Source organism: Prionailurus viverrinus, chromosome F1 (genome assembly GCF_022837055.1).
Source record: "Prionailurus viverrinus isolate Anna chromosome F1, UM_Priviv_1.0, whole genome shotgun sequence".
NCBI classification, from domain to species: Eukaryota; Metazoa; Chordata; class Mammalia; order Carnivora; family Felidae; genus Prionailurus; species Prionailurus viverrinus.
The window spans coordinates 63118936-63138040 of NC_062577.1; the positions used below are offsets into that span (position 1 = coordinate 63118936).

General features: G+C 58.0%; 2 protein-coding genes across 3 annotated transcripts in view; both read right to left on the bottom strand.

Annotated features, from left to right (window-relative positions):
- Positions 1-2398: 2398 nt before the first annotated feature.
- On the bottom strand, positions 2399-4390 carry ACKR1 (atypical chemokine receptor 1 (Duffy blood group)). Its single transcript, XM_047841451.1, has 2 exons — positions 3830-4390; positions 2399-3420 (listed from the first exon to the last, which is right to left on the bottom strand). The coding sequence occupies exons 1-2, from the start codon at positions 3851-3853 to the stop codon at positions 2425-2427; spliced, it is 1020 nt and encodes a 339-aa protein (XP_047697407.1). The 5' UTR covers positions 3854-4390; the 3' UTR covers positions 2399-2424.
- Positions 4391-7503: 3113 nt separating this feature from the next.
- CADM3 (cell adhesion molecule 3) overlaps positions 7504-19105 on the bottom strand; it is a 29249-nt gene continuing 17647 nt past the window's right edge. Inside the window, exons 2-10 of one of the 2 annotated variants that reach the window (XM_047840565.1) lie at positions 18916-19017; positions 16736-16876; positions 16102-16254; positions 15307-15444; positions 14819-14989; positions 12597-12687; positions 12031-12200; positions 9457-9582; positions 7504-7782 (exon numbers count right to left, since the gene is read on the bottom strand). In XM_047840565.1, the coding sequence (XP_047696521.1) occupies positions 7664-7782; positions 9457-9582; positions 12031-12200; positions 12597-12687; positions 14819-14989; positions 15307-15444; positions 16102-16254; positions 16736-16876; positions 18916-19017 (1211 nt within the window). In that variant the 3' untranslated portion in view covers positions 7504-7663. The remainder of the gene's footprint in view (positions 7783-9456; positions 9583-12030; positions 12201-12596; positions 12688-14818; positions 14990-15306; positions 15445-16101; positions 16255-16735; positions 16877-18915; positions 19018-19105) is intronic. The other variant, XM_047840566.1, reaches the window with a different exon arrangement.

Consider the following 19105-nt stretch of genomic DNA (forward strand, 5'->3'; position numbering starts at 1 on the left):
CCTTTAGCCCAGGGGCCCAGTAACTCATACACGGCTAACGTCCCTGCCAACCCTAAGATTAAATTCTGAAGGGTTCTAAGGAAACAGGATCTGGATGCTTGAGGGGTCGCTGAAAAGATGCCACATTCAGAGCAGTTTGGGGGAGGTTGGCAGCATGAGGTGGGTCCAATGGCCTGGGGTGGCAGGACTCCAGGAGAGCCTTGAAGAAATGGCCACGGTCAGGATCAGGCTCACAGAAGGCGTATCCCAGGGCAGTACACAGTACCGGAAGGGCCGCCCAGAGGGACTGGGTTGGGATGGGCCGGAGATAAGTGTGGGGAGGCCGCTCCAACCTCCCAGACCTCTTATCAGCCACCGGCTTCTGCCTCTGCCTTTGCTTGGTGAGAGATGTGATGGGGGGGGGCCTGTCTGGGTTTCTCTCCAGCCAGACCCAGCAGGAGCGGTTTCTGTCTAGAGGCCCGGCCGGGGCTGGAGGGCACAGCCCCGGGGGCTTAAAGACAGCCTCCACGTGCATCAGATTACCCTGGAAGGCTCAGCGAAGGCAAACACCCTCCCCTGCCTCTCAACTAGGTCAGCCTGGCATCCAGGGCCCCGCGAGGGGCTGGGTGATGTCCAGTAAGATGGGGAGAGGGCAGGGCTGGCGGGTCCCCAGGAGCCGCTGCAAAGGGGGTAAGAGAGAAAAGCCTGTGACGTCTTCACGACCGGTGGTTGGAGGCCTTATTATAATTTAGGTTTGTAAATTCTCTGGTTTTCCTGAATTTTTCTCCTCTCTCCTTTCTGTCTCAGAACGCGCCTCCCGCGGCTCCACCGGCCCTAAGTCCCGCCTTTCCATTTAGGATGTACCAATCCGCAGCTGCCCTGGTGGTTGCTAGGAGACAGGAGATTGTTGGGTGGGGGGCGGGCGGATTTCGAGGCTTTGTCACGCACCCACCCAGGAAAATTCCGGAGCCTGTCTGCCGCCTGCCTGGGCTGTTCTAGCTCCCGCCTGCTCCTCTCCTGCACTCTCCTATTTATCTCCGAGCCCGGAGAGTCCAGCAGAAACGGTGTAGGGGAAAACCAGGTTAGCCTGCGTCTTTAGGAAGCGGAAAGGCGGTGTCCGGATTCAGACAGGTGGGGAAGGTACCCTCTCAAGTTTCCCCAGCTTTGAATTGGGCTGGAGGGAGAAACTCGTTTTTGTGTGTGGCATCTTGGGTAGAGGGTGAATTTGTTGGTGGCAGAAGTTGTTGTTCTTACTCCGACCATGGCCCAAACTTGGAGGAAAAAGCCCCCAGGGTCAGGATCATGCAGCCAGGGAGTGGGGGGGGGGGGGGTGGTGGTATCTGGGGGAGAGGCTCCCAGGGCACCGGGGTGTGGTGTTGAAGGTGGAGGGAAAGACTTGTGGGGCGAGAAAGGTTCATTTCAGGAGCCGGGGTTTGAAAGGGAAATTTGGGGGATTCTAAGCAGAAGATGAGTCAGATCAGGCCCCTCCCTTTGAAGTGTCTCAACCTTCTGGACTTCTTGATGTTTCGTTCCCGCTACGCATCCCACACAGAAAAGACTCAGCACAGAAGCCGGGGGAAAGAAAACTCATTTGGGCAAGGACTGAGTCATAAATCCTGATTCCACGTCCTGAAAACCAGGACGGAGAGGGGGACAAAGTGGAAGGAAGGGTCTGAGAGAGGTCAGAGCTGGCACACAGGTGTGTGTGGTGCGGACACTGATGGGCAGGCGAGCCGCACGCGGACGAGTGGTATCTCATGCCTGCACCCAGCATGGATGGGTCCCTACAGATAGAGACAGATGCACACCCACGTGAGCGCACGCACGCACGCACGCACACGTAGGGGGATTAGGGTCCTGCCGAGAAACAAACTTCAGAGAGATGATTCCTGGGAAGTGGCTTTGGGAATTCTCTCGAATGAACGTTCCCGGACTAAGTGAGGTCCCCCAGGATGCTTCTCTCCGCCTTGCCCACCACCCTGATCTCTAAGCAAAGCCAACAGGTGTCGGATAGAAGGCAGAGAGGAAGGCGGGACGAGCCAGCCAGGGTGGGGAGTCACGTTCTTGGCTCGCTTTCACTCTTCTCCGTTTTTCTCTCTCTGGGGCCTATGGTCTCTATCCCTGCTCTTCCGCAACAGTTTCTCTTCCTTCCTCATCTGCTAAGCCATCTCTTCGAGTTTTTCAGGGGTAGCGGCTCCCTTCATTCTCTGGTGCCTCTTCTCCTTGCCTTTGAGATAGCAGTAGCCTCTAGAGAGAACATCTGTGCGCCCTGAGGGTGTTTGCACACTTTCTCCCCAGGCCAGCTAGAGAAACAGACGCTGGCCGGGAAGTCTGGTGTGAAATCCCTCCCTCTCTCCCTCTCCCTCTCCATTCTCCTTCCTCTCCTCTGCGTCCCCGGATAAAACGAGAAACCAGCAGCTCGGTAAAAGTAGCATAGACTTTAATTCAGGTTGACAGGTGCGAAGGGAGCTGGGACTTGCCTCCCGGGGGGTCCAGATGAGAAGGCCGTCTTACCGAGAGAGGCAGGGAGGGCAGGGGCGTGCGGGTGGTCTGGTGGTAGAACAGGGCCAGGAGCAGGGGCGTGGCCACACCGTGGAGTATCGCCAGGGCCTCTGCCAGGTGCAGGAGCAGGTCCAGAGCCTGCTGGGCCAGACACGTCGACAGTACCAAGGACTTGGACCTCACAAGAAAGTCCAAGCCCAGAGCCACCCCGTGAGGCCACCAGAAAACAAACCAGACCCACAGGACACTAACGCAGGGACCTGGCCACCTGCCCCACGCTTTCGTCAGCGCCTTGGTACCTAACAAGCCCAGTGGCAACAAGGTGAAGGCGGTAAAGCTGGCCACCACGTGCAAAAGCGGCAGAAACCTGGGGCTCTTGTTGAAGCTCAGGGAGCAGAGTCCACGGGAGGTGTCACTGGCCAGCGTGACGGGCAGCCCCAGGAGAAGAGCCGCTCCCCAGAGTCCCACAGTGAGCCACAGGGTGATGCCCGCGACGTGGCCCACATCCAGTTTGGGGCCCAGGCAGGCGTGGCACCCGATCAGCAGAGCCTGGGCAAAGGCTGAGCCGTACCAGAGCAAGTGTGCCAGGCGGCACAGGGCTGTGCTCTGCACCCCGTTGAGCCCCGGGGCCAGGATGGGCACCACGATACTGAAGAGGGTGCTGCCCACGGCCAGCTGTACGAGGACCGGCCGCTCAGGGCAGACCCGCCAGTGGAAGAGAGGCCTGAGAAGCGCAAAGAGCACGGCTCCCCCCGCAAGGATGCCCAGGACGCTGGCGAGGACGAAGAAGGGCAGAGAGGAGTCGTCGAGCAGGGGGCAGGAGCGGCAGGGGGCGGCGGCTTCCACAATGCTGTAGTTGTAGTTTATGTCATAGGAGTCATTAAACTCATCCCAAATATCTTCTCCCAAGGTGAACTTGGTAGCGTCCTCATCCGCCACCTGGAGGGCATCCCCAAAGGGGACAATCAGATCATCGGCTTACCCCACTGAAGAGTCCGGGGGAATGAGGGCAGGGAGAGGGGGACAGGTGGAGTGGAAGCAGGGGGGACAGTGGGAGAGGCCGGCACAGGGAGCCCCGGAGCCTGGGAGGGAGGGGCAGGGGAGGGGACCGGAGAGCCCCGCAAGAGTCGGACGACGTCAGGGCCGGGGCGCCCGGGACCCGGCTGGAAGTGAGGACGATGATGGTGGGGGGGGGGGGCCCAGGAGACCAGAGTGGGAGGGAGAAAAAGGAAGAAGAGGGAGGGTGAGAGACGAGGAGAGAAGGAAAGGCGTATGAAGACCACCGAGGGGCAGACAGAAAGACGATGGGCCAAGAGGTGGGGGGCCGCGGGCCTGGCCCCACACTCACCCGGTGCTGCAGACAGTTCCCCATGGTGCCGCTGAGCTCAGAGCAGGCAGAGGCAAGGGCCGGGGACGTCCTGTCGGTGACTGTGGCTCCAAGATAAGTGCCAGGGACTAATGAAGGCCATCAGTTCTGGGCAGGGCCATGGGCCAGGCGGCGGGGGGGAGCGGGAAAGTCAGGAAGCCTTTGCCCCACGCCCATTGCCTGTCTCTCGGCCTCAGGCCCGTGGGGGGCACCAGCCCAGGGCTTCCTGTTTTGAGGTTGGATTCCGCCAGTGGGACCTGCACTCGGGAAAGGAAAAAGGTGGCGACCAGATAGTGGGTATTTTCCCACAGGTGGAAAGGGAGGCTGAGAAGCCAGGGGGCTTTCCAGCCAGGACGGATCCTTCAGGCACAAGGAAGGAAGAGAGGGCCAGGGGTTACGCGCAAGACATAGATAAGAGGCGTGCTGGGAAAGTGGAGGGAAAGGACAGTCGATGACTCTCGCTGCTTCTCCATCCCCTTGAACTGGATCCAGGGCGACATGTTTGTGGGGGGGGGGGGCGTGTCAGTGGGGCCTGGGGTCGGATCCTGGGGGCGCTCGCGGCCTGAGGGGCCCGTGCACCTGTCTGGGTGGGTGGCTGCGTGCTGTGTGCCCCGCGCACGGATCTGAGTGCTGGGTGCCAGGCAGGCGTCTGGCCGGTCCGGTGTGAGTAGGGGAAGGGCTGGGGGGCAGTTGCCCAGGCTGCACAATGAAGCTGCTTCGGGAAGTGACTGGGTGTCTGGCCACCTGTGGGCGCGGTGAATGCATTCTCCATGCAAGCATGCACCACACACAGTGTGACGAGTCAGAGCAGCCCCTGGGGGAGGATGGGACAGCAGATTTTAAAGTGCTGCCTATGGGGTAATCTCTGTTCATACTTCTGTCGGGGGCCGTCAGGCCTCTGGAGCTGCTACACTGGGCTGCCGTCCTACCAAATGGGAAGTTCCTCGCAGGGCTGGGGGCTTCGACGGCTCTCGGGCTGGCAGAGGGAAAGCATTCGCTCTGCGGACGCGTCCCCCTGAGCCAACGCCTCTGTTCTTCCGCTGCCCCTTCCCCTCCGCCGCTTCTCACGGTCTCTGCTGTTTCGTTCCCCCACCCCTGCATTTTACTCTCTCTTGGGTGGGGAGAGGGCCCGGACGTTGGGAGGGGGGAGTCACGGAGCATCGGAGTCAGAAGGATGAGATAGGGGCGCGTTAGGTGACACTATTTCATTCCAAGAAAGCATGGGATGTTTTCACTCAGTTTCACCAGGTAGCTCTTTCTCATCTATATTGGGGTGCGTGCGGCCAGAGGGGGGAAGCAAAGACACACGGTGGGGGGTCCCTCACACAGATGGTTCCCATTCCCCCCAGGGTGTCAGCTCAGTTCAGGTTCAACGTGAGCGGGCTGGACAGTGGCTCTGGCGGGGGCTGGTGGGGGGGGGGGTCTCTCCTGCAGTGGGGTTGACGGTGCCTCTGATTCCATCTCCTCCAGCACCGCCGGGCAGAGGGCAGCGGGGAGCAGTCCAGGGCCCCACCCCGCACACTCTGGAAGGCACGGACCCAGCCCAAGGGGGGCGAACACCCTTCTCTCCCTTGGAGAGTTCTGTTGTTTCCATCAGAGATGCCCTCGGGCGAGCGGCCCGGCAGGTGCAGGGGACACCGGCAGAAGCCCTTACACGCACACATCCCCACGGGGGCAAGGGCAGGAAGAAGGAGGCAGCCGGACGACACGGATAATCCAGATATATTGAGGGTGGCCCCTCTGAGATCAGCACAGGAGAGTTAGAAAGATTATAAAGATACACGATCCCCTCCCTGCTCCCGTCCCCCCACCCCACAGACAGACACACACAGCACGACGGCCCCTCCCCCCGCCCCCCCGTACAAATATGGCTTCTGTGTAATATGGACAGAGTGGTTCAGCTCAAAGAGGAAAGGTCATTTTCCCAAAAGCGGGTGCTGGGAGACAGGGAGCCCACGGGCCTGGGGCCCTGGGCCGCCTTGCTGCTGTGAGGTCGGGGGCGCCCCGGCTCAGGCGGGGGTGCCTGTGGTGCCCGAGGGCCCTGACCAGCGGCTGGAAGATTCGCGAGGGCATTACCTGAACTGAGGGGGGTGTGGGCAGGCCTCAGGGAGGACGTGCTGGAGCGGGGAGCGGGGCCAAGGGGCTCTGGCTCTGAGGCAGGGCGCCCCCAGCAGGACAGGGAGGGCGCGCAACCTCATCTCCACGGCAACAGAGGAAGACAGAAAATCGAAGGCAGGGGTGGAGATGGGAAGGAGACGGGCTTCAGCCCCAGCGCCCGCTGAGCAGGGTAGCGACTACGCACGGGGCGGGGAGAGAAGTGACCGTGGCCATTCCAGGGTCAGTGCCGGGGACAGGCCTGAGGCGTGCATAGCAAAGGCTGTGGCACTGACTCCATGGCTCTGAGAAGGGAAATCGAGGCGGGGTTTGGATGCTCCGTGTCTGAGGGAGAGACGAGATGGACAGCCGAGCAAAACACATTCTGGGACTGTTCTCTCCGCGACGGGCGGGCACCGAGGGTGGCCTGGGACGTGCGGGGATGCAGCGGCAGCCCAGGCGAGGGACACAGCCCGACCAGGGCTCCCCTGCCCCCGAAGCCCTTCCTTCGCGCGTCCTGCCGCCTCCCACCTGCCCGCCTGCCCCGGGGCCCTCTCTCTGTCTCTCTTTCACACGCGCGCGCACACACACACACACACACACACGTGCACACACACAGACACAAGCACAGACAGGACAACCACACACCCGCAGAGTTCACATTACTCCCCTCGTCTGGGCAGGAAACAGCTCAGTGCAGTGAAGCTCCTTTTAGTATTTTTGTTGTTATGTCTGCCTGGCTGCTGAGGGAACGGGAAGGGGTGCAGGCGGCACAAGCCGGGGAGGAGTGGTTGCCGAGCGATGCCATGGAGGAGTGGTTGCCGAGCGACAGTCAGGGCTCGGGGCTCGGGTCAGCGCGAGGGGCCCGGAGCGGCGCCGCTCCCACAGCTGCCGGAGCCGGGAGGGGACAGCCTTCCTCTGCGCCGCCCCCGAGGGGCCCGGCTTCCCCGGCCGTGGAGGGGGCCCAGGGGTCCACGCCATCTCTGCCATCCTTCCTCTGCCTCTGCGAGGTCCTCTGCCAGGACCCACGCCTCCTCGCGGGGGCCTGCATCCTCCCCGTGGCGAGGCCCGGGTCCCTGCCTGGCTGCCTGCCACCTGCAGGTCACGCCTCCTCGGGACACCCCCCCCCCCCCCCGCTCGCCCCTCTCCCGCGGTGGTGGAGGAGGTGGGTGACGACGGGGCGGCGCCTGGTTCCCTGTCCCCAGCTCGAGGTGTGCGGCTGGCCAGCAGAGGGAGGGCCCCCTGCGGCTTCCGCCCACCACCTCCCCATCCCCTCCCCGGAGAAAGCCAGGTGGAGGACGCGGGGCTGGAGAGGGCACCCCCCCCACCAGCCCGGCTCAGAGCCCTGTCCTTACCCCTCCGCCTTCGCCCTCCTCCTAACACTCCAGGGCCTTCCTTTAGCTTTCCTCACCCCGGGGCCCCTGCCCCTCCAGCCTGGAGACGGATTTGATTTGGGATTGTTATAAAAATAATAATAACCCAAACGCAGAGAAGCCACGGAAAGGGCTGAGGGCAACCCTCCCTCCCCCCCGCCCTCCTCCCTCCCCATTCCAAACCGAGTACAAAACCGCACCCAAAGCAGACATTCTGTACAGGGGGGTGGGGGGGCCGGGGAGCAAGCGGGAGGGGCGGCCCTGGGGTCGCTCTGTACAAGTCCAGGTTGGCGATGGCCCCGGCAGTCCCCGCGGGGCCCCTGGGGGCGTAGGAGGTGGCTGGGCGCCTCTAGATGAAATACTCCTTCTTGTCATCCCCGCCCGACTGCCCGCCTTCTGCGTTGATGATGGCTGTGTCTGCATCTGGGGCGTCATCCGAGCCTTTGGCCTCGTGTGTCAGGTAGGTTCCTGGGGAGAGGCAGTTTCCACACCTCTGAAGCCCCCTGCCCCGGCCTCGCCCACCCACCGCACCTGCTCCTAGAGCCTTCTTCCCCGCCCGACCCAGTTTGCATCTTGCTGTCAACATCCATCACCTGACCACACCCCCACGAATTAATGAATGCTAACCTTAATTAGAATCTCATTTATAATACAGGCAAAAAAGCGTGCGTTAGTGCATGTTCGTGTACGTATGTACACATGTGTGTGTGCATGTGAGTATGTGTGTGTATAGGTGCGTGTGTGTATGTGTGCCTGCATGCATGCGTGTGCACGCGAGTATATGTGTGCACGTGTGTATGCGTGTGTGCATGTGCATGCATGCCTGCACATGTGTGCTCAAGCGTGCATGCACCTGTGTATATGAGTATGCATGTATGTACACGTGCGTGCCTGTGTATGTGTGTATGTGTGTGTATGTGTGTGCACCCGCATGTGTATTGTGTACCTGTGTGTATGTGTGCATGTGTGTGCACCTGCGTGTGGAATGTGTACCTGTATGTGTATGTGTACATGTGTGTATGCACATGTGTGCATAAGCATGTATGTGTGCACATCCTGTGTGCATGTGTGTACACCTGCATGTGGAATGTGTACCTGTATGTGTCTGCATGTGTGCATAATCATGTATGTGTGCACATCCTGTGTGCATGTGTATACCTGTGTGTATATGTGTGTGCACCAGCATGTGGAACGTGTACCTGTATGTGTATGTGTGCATGTGTGTGTGTCTGCACATGTGTGCATAATCATGTATGTATGCACATCCTGTGTGCATGTGTGTGTGTGTACCTGTGTGTATGTGTGTGTGTGCACCTGCTTGTGGAACGTGTACCTGTAGTGTATGTGTGCATGTGTGTGTGCACATGTGTGCATAAGTATGTATGTGCGCACATCCTGTGTGCATGTGTATGTGCGTATCTATGTGTATATGTGTGTGTGCACCTGCATGTGGAACATGTACCTGTATATGTATGTGTGCCGGTGTGTGTCTGCACATGTGTGCATAAGCATGTATGTGTGCACATCCTGTGTGCATGTGTGTGTGGGTACCTGTGTGTATGTGTGTGTGTGCACCTGCATGTGGAACGTGTACTGTATGTGTATGTGTGCATGTGTATGTGTGTACCTGTGAGGACACGCGTGTGCACACACACACCCTAGATGGGGACAGGGAAACTGCAGCTCAGCCCTTCAGCAGGCAGCCGAGATCTGGGTCCGCCCAAGCACTGGGCTGCTGGCTAAAGCAGTTGCAGAGGGGAGCACCTGAGAGGAGGGTCTGTGGGCACGGATAAGGGGAGGCGGGAAGAGATGGTGTAGGGACAAGGGGCCAGGGAATCAGAGGACAGGTAGATGAGAAGGCAAGAAAGTGCAGGACAGGATGGGACAGAGAGGCAGTTCGGGCTGGTCTCTGCCTTCAAGCAGGAGACCCTGGAGGCAGAGCGGCGTGGGAGCAGCAGCTGGCTGAGTGGGAAGATCACCGAGGGATCGGGCTCTACTGCGGGGTTGGTGGCGCTCAGTCATCGCAGCGCTGGCTGCCTCCTTTCTCCTCTCACACTCCAAGGGGCCACTGAGTCTCCAAAGGCCTGCCCCCAGCCCCCTGCTGCCTCCCCACCTGCCCCCCAGCCCCCTGCTGCCTCTGACCTTTGTGCCGGATCAAGTAGTGGCCCAGGAAGATAAGCAGGATGAGAAGCAGGAAGACGATGAAAGCCACGATCCCACCAATGATGGCGTGGTAGGTGCTGGACGACGAGGGCACTGGGCTGGGGTCTGCAGGGAGGGGACGCACACAGTCAGACCTGGGAAGAGCCCTTGTCTTAGAGCACCTCTGGCCATGGGTATCGTACACAGCACAGGACACGGGCCGACATCAGGAGGATGGAGCGCGTCACACGGCAGAGGGGATAAGCCTTATTCTGTACCCTTGTCTGGGATGCAGTAATTATAAAGCAAATTGTGTCTTCACGAATAAGCTGATAAATCTGCTCACACCCGACCCTTTAAATTGTGTCCGTGGCACCGAAGCTTTGGTCCAAGTAGCTTTACCATTTCCATCATTTCTCGTTCTCTCTCTTGCTTCGACTTTCAGCGGGGATCAGAGTATTCCTTCCCTGTCATCATGCCCTCTTCCCCTCCTGCCTGCTTGATGTCCAGACCTGGCTTCTGTCGGGGGGCTTCCCAGTCTGTTCACCTATTGCCCTGAGACCAGATCGAGGAGGTCTGTCTGGTGGACAAAGCCAAGCATTGGGAACTCTGGCAGCACCTTACAGAAGGCGATGCTGTGTAATCACCAGTGCTCCCTCTTTGCGGAGAAGTTTGGGGTTCCAGCTACATCCCAGTCCTCCAGCATGTCTCATCTGGGAGGTCTGGGACTCCAGCCTCACATCCCAGCATCCAGAGGTTTATGGGAAAGGCAAAGAGACCTTACTTCATGGATGGCCCCCAGGGCTTTCCTCCCACGGCGGCCCACGTCTCCGCCATCAGATTAGAGAAACCGCCCTCCACTGCAGCATTTACAGGGGACAGATCCTCAGAGCACAGCCTGGGCCACAGGCATGCCAAGGACAGCACCAGCTTAGTCCAAGTCCCAAATATCTGAGGAGACGGTGCCCAGGCCCAGGGCATAGGCTGGATGTGTCCAAAATTGCATTAGCCATAGATATAACTCCTCCACCCATGGGAGAGCCACTGTTTTCCCACAGACTCTGCTTGAGTCTTGAGGCCTCACTGACTCCTTATGTATTTTGTCTTTCCTACCATGTCTGCTCAGGCTTGACTGGGCAGCTTTTTGGTTCCTTGCCTGTCTACGCCTAATTTGAAAAGAAAACATTTACGCTCTGGTTTTTTGGTGTTTTTTTTTTCTGCTCTGCTTGGGAGGGAGGGAGAGGATGGGCCTTGGGGCTCCATGACATGATGGGGTGGGTGTGAGGGTGTTAAGGCAGAAGAAAAGGAGGGAGGTTACCCCCGTCTTTCTCCCAAGCAGTAGGTGATACGGTCCACATTAAAAATAATAATAATAATAATCCTGGATCATTGTTCCAGGGGCTATGGAAGCGGAAATCTCTTAGATAAACACAGCTTCCCACGGCCATCAGTTACAGATCCCTGTCTCTAGGTAGAACTCCATTTCTTCCTTCCAGGCTGGTGGCGTCAGGACTGCTTAGGATCCTCCTGGAGGAAAATGCAGGACCCCCTCCTACCACCAGGTGTCAGCACCGAAGCAGGCATGTCAGACGGACCGCTGGTGGGGGTGGGACCAGCAGGAGACCAACCACAGGGGCGCCAGAACTTTCTCTCACTGCCAGTGCCATCAGAGTTGGCTGCCGGAGCTCTGGGGGCCAACACTGGACCTCAGCCTTGCTGCTGGCATCCTACAAGAGCTCTGTCGTGTGGAGGCAGCTCCCACACGCTGAGGTCGGCCCGTGGAGCCAGAATCACCCCATCTACACAAACATCCTCGTCCCAAGGTCTCAGGTCTCTTATCTATGGGAGCCTCAACTGCCATCACCCCGCTGATTTAACGGGCATTTCCAATAAGGGAGTCCCTGCTGTTCCCCCGACAGCGGATCTCCCCTATTCTCAGGAAAGGCTTGTGAGGTTTTCTGGCGGGACCCCACTGCCATTGGGTTCTTCCAGACTTCTGCCAACTCTCCAGTAAAGGGACCTCTGTGCTAGCCTGTCCCTCCTCCTGAAGCTGGGTTTTGTGGTCACACCTTCGAGGAGAACTTCAGAGAAGAAGCGTCACTAGCGTCTCTGGAAGACAGGGCGTCAGAGGAAACGCCCTGTGCCTCAGCCGAGTACAAGCCGATCTCCGTGCTCTGCCTCGACCCACTCTGCTGTGGCCACAGTCTGCAGGAAGGAGTGCAGCGGCACGCCTCCCGTACTGGTCACGGGAGAGGCAGCCCACTGGACAGGGAAACCCCCACAGCTGCCCCGGAGAGACTCTGGGGCCTCTGCCAGAGCGGGTGTAGGGGTGCGGGGAGGGGGAGCGTAGGGGTGCAATGACGGCATCGTGTGGGCCACCAGTGCTAACCAGAGGCAGACCAGAGCCCGCTATTGTGTTGATTGTCCCGTATTACACATTCCAGAGTGGACCCAGAGACCGAGGCCCGGGCCCTCCCATGGCGGGCTCCTGTCCACTCACTTGGTCCCGTGCATGGCGAGGGCTGCTCTCAGGAGATGGAGAGGCAGAGTGCGGGGTGGACGGAGGGGGCTCACCGTTCACGTTGAGCGTGTAGTAGGCCTTGTAGCTGCCCATGTTGCTGGTGGCCGTGCAGCCGTAGGTCCCGCTGTCGCTCTTGTTGAGGAAGGGGAAGATCAGGGCACTCTCCTGGGTCATCTTTAGCGGGGGCACACTGCCTTCCTTCTCCCACAGGTACTGCTGGGGGCTGTGGAGGCAGAGAAATCACACGTGTTAGGGGGAGAGCAGGCCGGGGGGACAGAAGGGGCACAAAAACAATAACTGGGCAAAGGAAGTCGAGGACAGTTTGACGAAGGCTCAAGGAGTTACAGGAGCCACAGACACGAGCTGCTCGGAGGGAGGGTTCGATTTGAGGATGAAGGAGATTTTCTAACTTGTGTCTGACTGTGGCTTGGTGCCCCTGGGGACCTCGGGGACAGCCAGGGGGTGACCTTTTCTGCTGCTTTGTAAGAGAAACAGTCAGAGGATGGATGGTGCTGGACAGGGGAGCAACGGTAGGAGGGAGACGGGGACACTCTAAGGGCAGATCACAGTCTGAGGCACAGAGGTGTGGCAGGGGCAGGAAGAAGGTGGATCTTCTTACACGGGATTTCCGCGACCCTCACAGTGAAGCAACAGCTTCTGGCCCTCGCGGGGATGCGGAGGGTCTGGCCTAATCTTCGCCGTTGGTGTGTCTGTGGAGAAGGAAGTGATGTCAGGGCAAAGCTGTCCCAGCATCCAGGAGAGGGCCGCCACCTCACCGTCACCAAGCCGTGTATGACAGCCTTTACCCCTCAGGAGCCTACGGGACCAGGGACGGGGCCTCCGCCCTTTGCCTCTTGCAAGCCAAGGCCACTGTCGCTGCCGAACGTGCGTGAGACTCGCACTGCAAACTCGTAGAGGTAGGATTTCTGAAGGTCTGTGCTTGGTGGGACCCGAAGGGGCATCCTAACAGGGAGCTGAGGGGGGTTCACGGGTGCACCCGTGCCCAGCACATAAATGGGACGTAATCCACATTTCTGACAGACCAGTGAACTTGAACTTGGTCATTTATTGAGCTCACAATCGCTCAATCCTCTCTGCTCTGCACGGGAGTTTAAGCCGGGGGTGACACTTGCACACAGAGCATCATTTTTAGTGGTCAGCCCAAAAGTGAAGGAAGAGCTTTGCAACAACAAGAGACAGGGGTCATATTTTGGCTGCAAAAAGGCACTGACACAATATAGATGGGCTCTGTGACGGAATAATGGCATCTGCCACTGGCACCATCGGGCTGCTAGCATGCTAGGTCCAGATGGCCTCACAGAACAATGCAACCAGATGCCGGTTTAGAACAACAGATAAAGAGGCCAAGCTTCCCCTGAGGACAGAGCCAATCTTAACACCCAGTTAATGGACGTGTTTCCATCAGATCAAACAGGACAAAAAGAATCAGGCCAGATGAGAGAATGGGGGTTCCGGGGTCCCACAACCACAGAAAAGTCTAGCACAGTGCCTGGGGTATGGCATTTGTTGACTGACTGCTGATCGCAGTTGGGCCTAGAGGGAGTCAGTGCCAGATGGCCTGCTACCTAATAGAGAAGTCTTTGGGGTTCAGACAGGGGAGGGCCCTCGGAGCCCTGGACAGGGACCAGGGCCTGGGGGAAACGACCCCAAGGCCAGGGGTCCCCACGCTCGTAACTAATGAGCAGAGAGGCACCTCACAGCGATATAGAAGTTTACAAAGTTCTTTCATATATTTTCCCCTCGATCCTCACGTTAATTCCGTGAAGTAAGGGGAAAAGCCACTGAGAGGTGGCGAGCTTTGGTGAAAGACACACAGCTAGTCACTGGTGGCACCACAGCTGGGATCCGGGCCAGCTGCCTCCAGCTTGCGAGTCTGCCCAACGGAAGTGACGTCACCCCAAACCTGCCTCACGTTCAGCAGTGGGCTTCAGCAATGGGTCTAGCAATTAGTTTGAAGAGCACCGATGTTGGTCCTGGATCTTCCATAAAAAAGATGAAGCACTGGAATTATTTTGGGAAAATGGCCCGCCTCTAGATAAGTTAGGACAAGAGTAATTCTGTATCTTCTGCTTTTGTACTTCCTTTCGTCTTAGTTCCTCCCACTCGGAAAAGTTCCAAATCTCCTGAGGTGAGGGTGGATGTGCCCTGTCCGTACTCAAGGCAGATTCCACAGAGAGATGGGGACCCTTGGAAAGGTTCAGGGTAGTGACTGTGAATCCCAAGAACACCACAGCTGGGGCAGACGGGAAGGACCGCCAGGAAAATCTGGGAAATCACAGTATGTTGGTCTAAGAAGGGGCCTCGGTGACCGCCATGTTCATTTTCTCATGTTACAAATAAAGAGTCAAGCTCGACGGGGTAAAGCTATTTCCTCAACCCCCATGACCTGGAAGTGGTGGAGGGCAGACTAGAACCTGCATCTTCTGACTCCTGACTTGTCACACGTACACCACAGTTTACAATCTGGCTGCATAAGCCTGGCCTAGATCGGGGCTTGGTAAACTTGCCCTTTGGGCCAAATCCTGCCAGCTCCGTGTTTTTGTAAATAAAGTTTTATTGGAACACACCCACGCTACTTCGTTTACATACCATTTACGGCTGTTTTCCTGCAGCAACGGCAGAGTGAATTAGTTAAGACAACGCGGCCCCCAGAGACTAACATGTTTGCTCTTGGGCCCTTTACGGGACAGCTTGCCCGCCCTTGGCCTCGTGCTGTCACCTCGTGCTGCCATCTCCTCACTTACCTGTGCCCACCCCGCTTTCCTTTCCCCACCCCCAGCTCATACCTGACCCAGCTCCACCCACAAGCCCACAACATACATAGAACCTCGATGCGCTGAGAGGTGGATCTGTCAGCCCCCTTTAGAGATTCGTGGTTCACAGAGCATACGATGTCTGCCCCGTCATCGTCCCGGGAAACCTGGAAGGTCACTGAGCTGCTCACGGTGAAGGTTTTTCCGTTGGGATCTTCCTGGACGCGGGTTGGTTCCCCTGGAGTGCAGAACAGACATGCACACGCGCACACACGGGCGCAGAGTGAGCCCTGGCGCACAGATACAGTGTGGGCCCCACGGGAGACGTAAAGATGGTGAGTCTCCACTTAGACACACTTAGAGAGTTGTGAAATGGTTGTGTACACACAGGGAGAACGTAGCCCTAACACACACATACACACACACGAGTGTGCACGGCATATCTGTCCTTCTCCTCCTGCGGATGTGCACACACACAGACACGGAGACACGCACGCCTCTCTTCCTCCCCCGCCCGGCCACCTCCTCCTGAACCCCAAAGCAGGGGGGTCTTACCGTGGAGCTCTTGGTCACCTTTCCTCCAGGTCAGCTGGGCTGCAGGCTTGCTTCCAGAAGACTGACAGTTTAGGGTGGTTGTTTCTTTTTCCCGTAATGATGACTTATAGCCAGAGATTATGGGCTTCTGTGGGATTCCTGCCATGGAGCGGGAGGGGGGGGATGGCCAAGATAGGAAGGAGAGGCACCCTCAGGTGACCTCAGCTCTCCCTGCAGAGATGGCCTCTCTGAGGGTCAGGATACCTGGGTCCTGCTTTGGTTTAGAGTGGGTAGAAGACTAGAGAAATCATGTTTGTCTTCGGCCTCCTCCCTAAGGACCAGTAGGGAAGGTGCGATGCGTGACCTGACACCCCACCGCGCGGCTGGGTGGCTAAAGAGTTGGTGGGAAGCTCCAGGGGGGAGAGAAGGAGATGGAAACATAGGACCCGGAGAAGAGCACGTAAGCAGCTGCGGTTACTTGGACATTATAATCACGCGCAGCAAGCGCTTCCCCTGTTTCCCTCCTCCGGTCTTGGGAGGCACGTGGATGGATGTTAGCATCTGTCTGTCGTAGGTTAGGAGATTCAGGCTCAGAGAGGGTAAGGGGTTTCCCCCAGAGCAAACAGTAAGTAGAGGAGAAAGGGCTAGATAGAACCCAGAGCGCTTTCCATTTCCTTCCGTGGCAAAGGAAGCACGGACTGAACTTCTCCCCGATGCTTGGAGACCTGGCCTGGCCCCTGGCTGCCTCAGGGGCTCACCTAGGAGCTGGGTTTGCCAGGCAGCGTGCTGCGGAGCCCCTGGGGTGGGGAGCCTCACCGAGCACGGTGACGAGGGACTTGGCGGTCCTCACGGGCATGGTGAAGATGGAACAGGTGTACTCGCCCTCGTCCGCCAGCGCCACGTTGCTGATGCTGATGCTGAGCTCGTGCGGAGTAGATCTGACCAGCTGGATCCGATTGTCACGGAGGGCTGGGGAAATTGGCAGAAAGGGGGGCGGGGCTTTCACCGGCACCTGTCATGCTCACCTCCCAGTCCCAGGCTAGCGTCTTGGGGAGAAGGGGTCTAGTGTGGTCGACAGCAGGGGACACGGCTCCAGGGACTGAGCCGCCTTTATGTCCCAGCCACTTTGCTGAGCCGCCGGGGACAGCGGCCTCAGGGACGCTCAGAACAGTCGACTTGGATCTTGTGGGCTTCCTCGTCAAGTCCGTGGGGCAACTCTGACACCAGCTAAATCTTAGGGCTCCTCTGGGGTGTAGGCATGCCGGGACCCTGTAGGACCATGCACGGCTCAGGTCAGAGCTGTGACGCCGAGATTTCTCTGGAGTCAGTTGAAGAGCCCAGTGTGCTTTCCTGGTGCTCAGCCTCTGGACCGCAGGTGCACCTGCCCCAGCCCACAGTACCCCCCCCCCCCCACCTGCCTTCCCCGGAGACAGGAAACTTGGGACACTACCTCTCTTCTCCCCAAAGTAGAGAGTCTGCTGGGCCGGGTTGGACCACTGCAGGGATGAGTCCTCATGATCCTTCACTTGGCACTTGAGCACGACGGTGCCACCAGCCACCACTGTCTCATCAGACGTCCAGGGCTGGCTATCTGCAGGAGCACCAGAGGGTTAGCCTCGTGGGGAAGCCCTGCCCCGCCACCCACTTCTGGGCCAAAGTACCACCTCCTCTAACCCAGACCGTCCAAGGCCCAGGCGTCTGCGTTCTCTGAAGGCGTCGTTGTGGGGCGAGGGGGAAGGAACAGAGGTGGCGGGGAAGGGGAGACAGACCTTATTTCCTCTTGCTTGCAATCCACAGAGAAACAGTCACCTGTTGGACGTTTGCTGAGTGAACGGACAGGGCCACAGCATTTAGAGGAATAGAGGCGCCCAAATCTACACACAGCACTGTGCACGTCTCTTTCCTGAGAGACGGCACTTTGAAAGCGCGCACACGCACCTGCCTTCCAGGCTCTCCCTTCCTGCCTCCGGCTGCAGGTGAGAGCGAGGACAGGAGAGGCGCTTGGGACGAATAACCCCGAAACTAAAAGTGAGGAGGGGCCAAGCCAGCCTCGGGTCCCCCATTCGTTGACATAAGAGGGAGCTGAGGAAACTGTGCAAGAAGTAACAAAAAAAAATTCAATAAAACAGAAGAACCGAAACATTTTGGCACGGACTTTGCCCCTCCTCCCACCGAGGCTTCCTTGCATCGGTAACTCACATTTCTTCCAGGGTCAGGACAACCCGCCTCTCAACACACCAACCCGAATCACCCCCCACCCCCCGTGTTATTTTAAAGAGTAAAGGATTAAAAGTTTCCCTTCCGTGCGATGGCAACGCTTTCTCACCCCTCTCTAGTCAAATTGAACAACAACAGAAAGGACGAATAAGGTATCGGATGGATGGGCCATTTGACTCCCAAATGTGCCTTCTAGTTGGCTTCGCCCGGCCCCCTCCCCGCGTGACACTCGCTTCCTCCTCCACCCACCGTGGTTCCGTGTTCCCCTCGGCGTGGATTCTGCTCCCAGGGTGGATTCCCTTGTCTCCGGGACTTTCTGTGACCCCCATGGCAGTGACCCCCACAGAACTAAAATAAACAACGCCTTCCAGCTCTGATTCCCAAGCCTCTGTAGCATCTCTTCTGTGGCACTCACCTAGTTAACCAGCACCATTCTTCTCTGACTAGGAGGCCAAGAGACTTACTTCCTCCAGTCCCTGATTGAGTAATTTTAAACAATCCCCAAGTTCCCTACGGCGCTGACCTTACCCCTGCCCTGGCTGGTATTCCTTTCTTTTTTGGCTACCGGAGCCCCATTTCCAAGAAATGCATAATGAATGCTCCTCGCAGAGAAGGGGCCCCTGAGGAGTCAAGGTGGCCTGTGCTGGGGTTGACAACAGGAATCCTGCTCCAGGGGGGCTGTCTACACACGGGAGCACAAAGTCTGGCCGCTGGTTTTCATGTTTGGAATCATAACAGAACTGAGGGGGATCTTATGGGATCACGGAAACCGATTCCCTCATTTTATGGATGCAGACAATGAGGCAATGGAGGTGGGGTGATTGCCTACGAGCATTCTAGAATCAGTGATTCCAGGTGGGACTGGAACTCGGTCTGACTCTCTCAGTGCAAGTGGCCTTCCCGTTGGAATGCTCCTCAAGTAACCACCTAACTTGAATCTTAAAACTACGATTTTTAAGATTAGTGAGCCAGAGACGGAGCTGGCGGAGTAAACTGGGACGTGATTTATCCCTGAAATATCTGAACGAAAAGGGCTGGGAGACCTTTCATTTACTGCCAGCCATATACCAAGTTTTGACGTGTTCTCCCTGGGTCCCTTTGAAGAATTCTACCTCAGTTGTGTCTTCCAGAACCTGTTTATCCTGAGTAATACACGCCTCCTGGCGTCCTTTTATTTTTGGAAAAAGGTGTAGAGATGCAGAGGTCTCTGTACTGGAGTAAGGGAAGAGGCGTAGGCGCGAGAGGGGTCGGTGGTGTGGAACTAAGAGCTAAAATGTCAGATGGAGGGGAGAAGGCGCTGTGCGGTAATGAAGGGAGTGGGGACAGAGGGCAGAGGCAGCATGAGTGGGAGATGATGTGAGGATGTGGTGGAGGGAACCGAGGGACATCGTGACGAGGGGCCTGGATTCTCACCTTGACTGGCCAGCATGTCAGGGCTGCTCCAGACTGTGGAGCTGATTGCCTCGCCGAGTGGAGCCAGAGTTCCCAGCTCCAAATCCTGCTCCTGCCAGTAGCCTGGGGAGAGAATCTCCATCAAGGATGAGCCCTACACACTGGCTGCTGCCCTCGGGACACTTGGGTTGCTGGGGGTGGGGAGAGGACA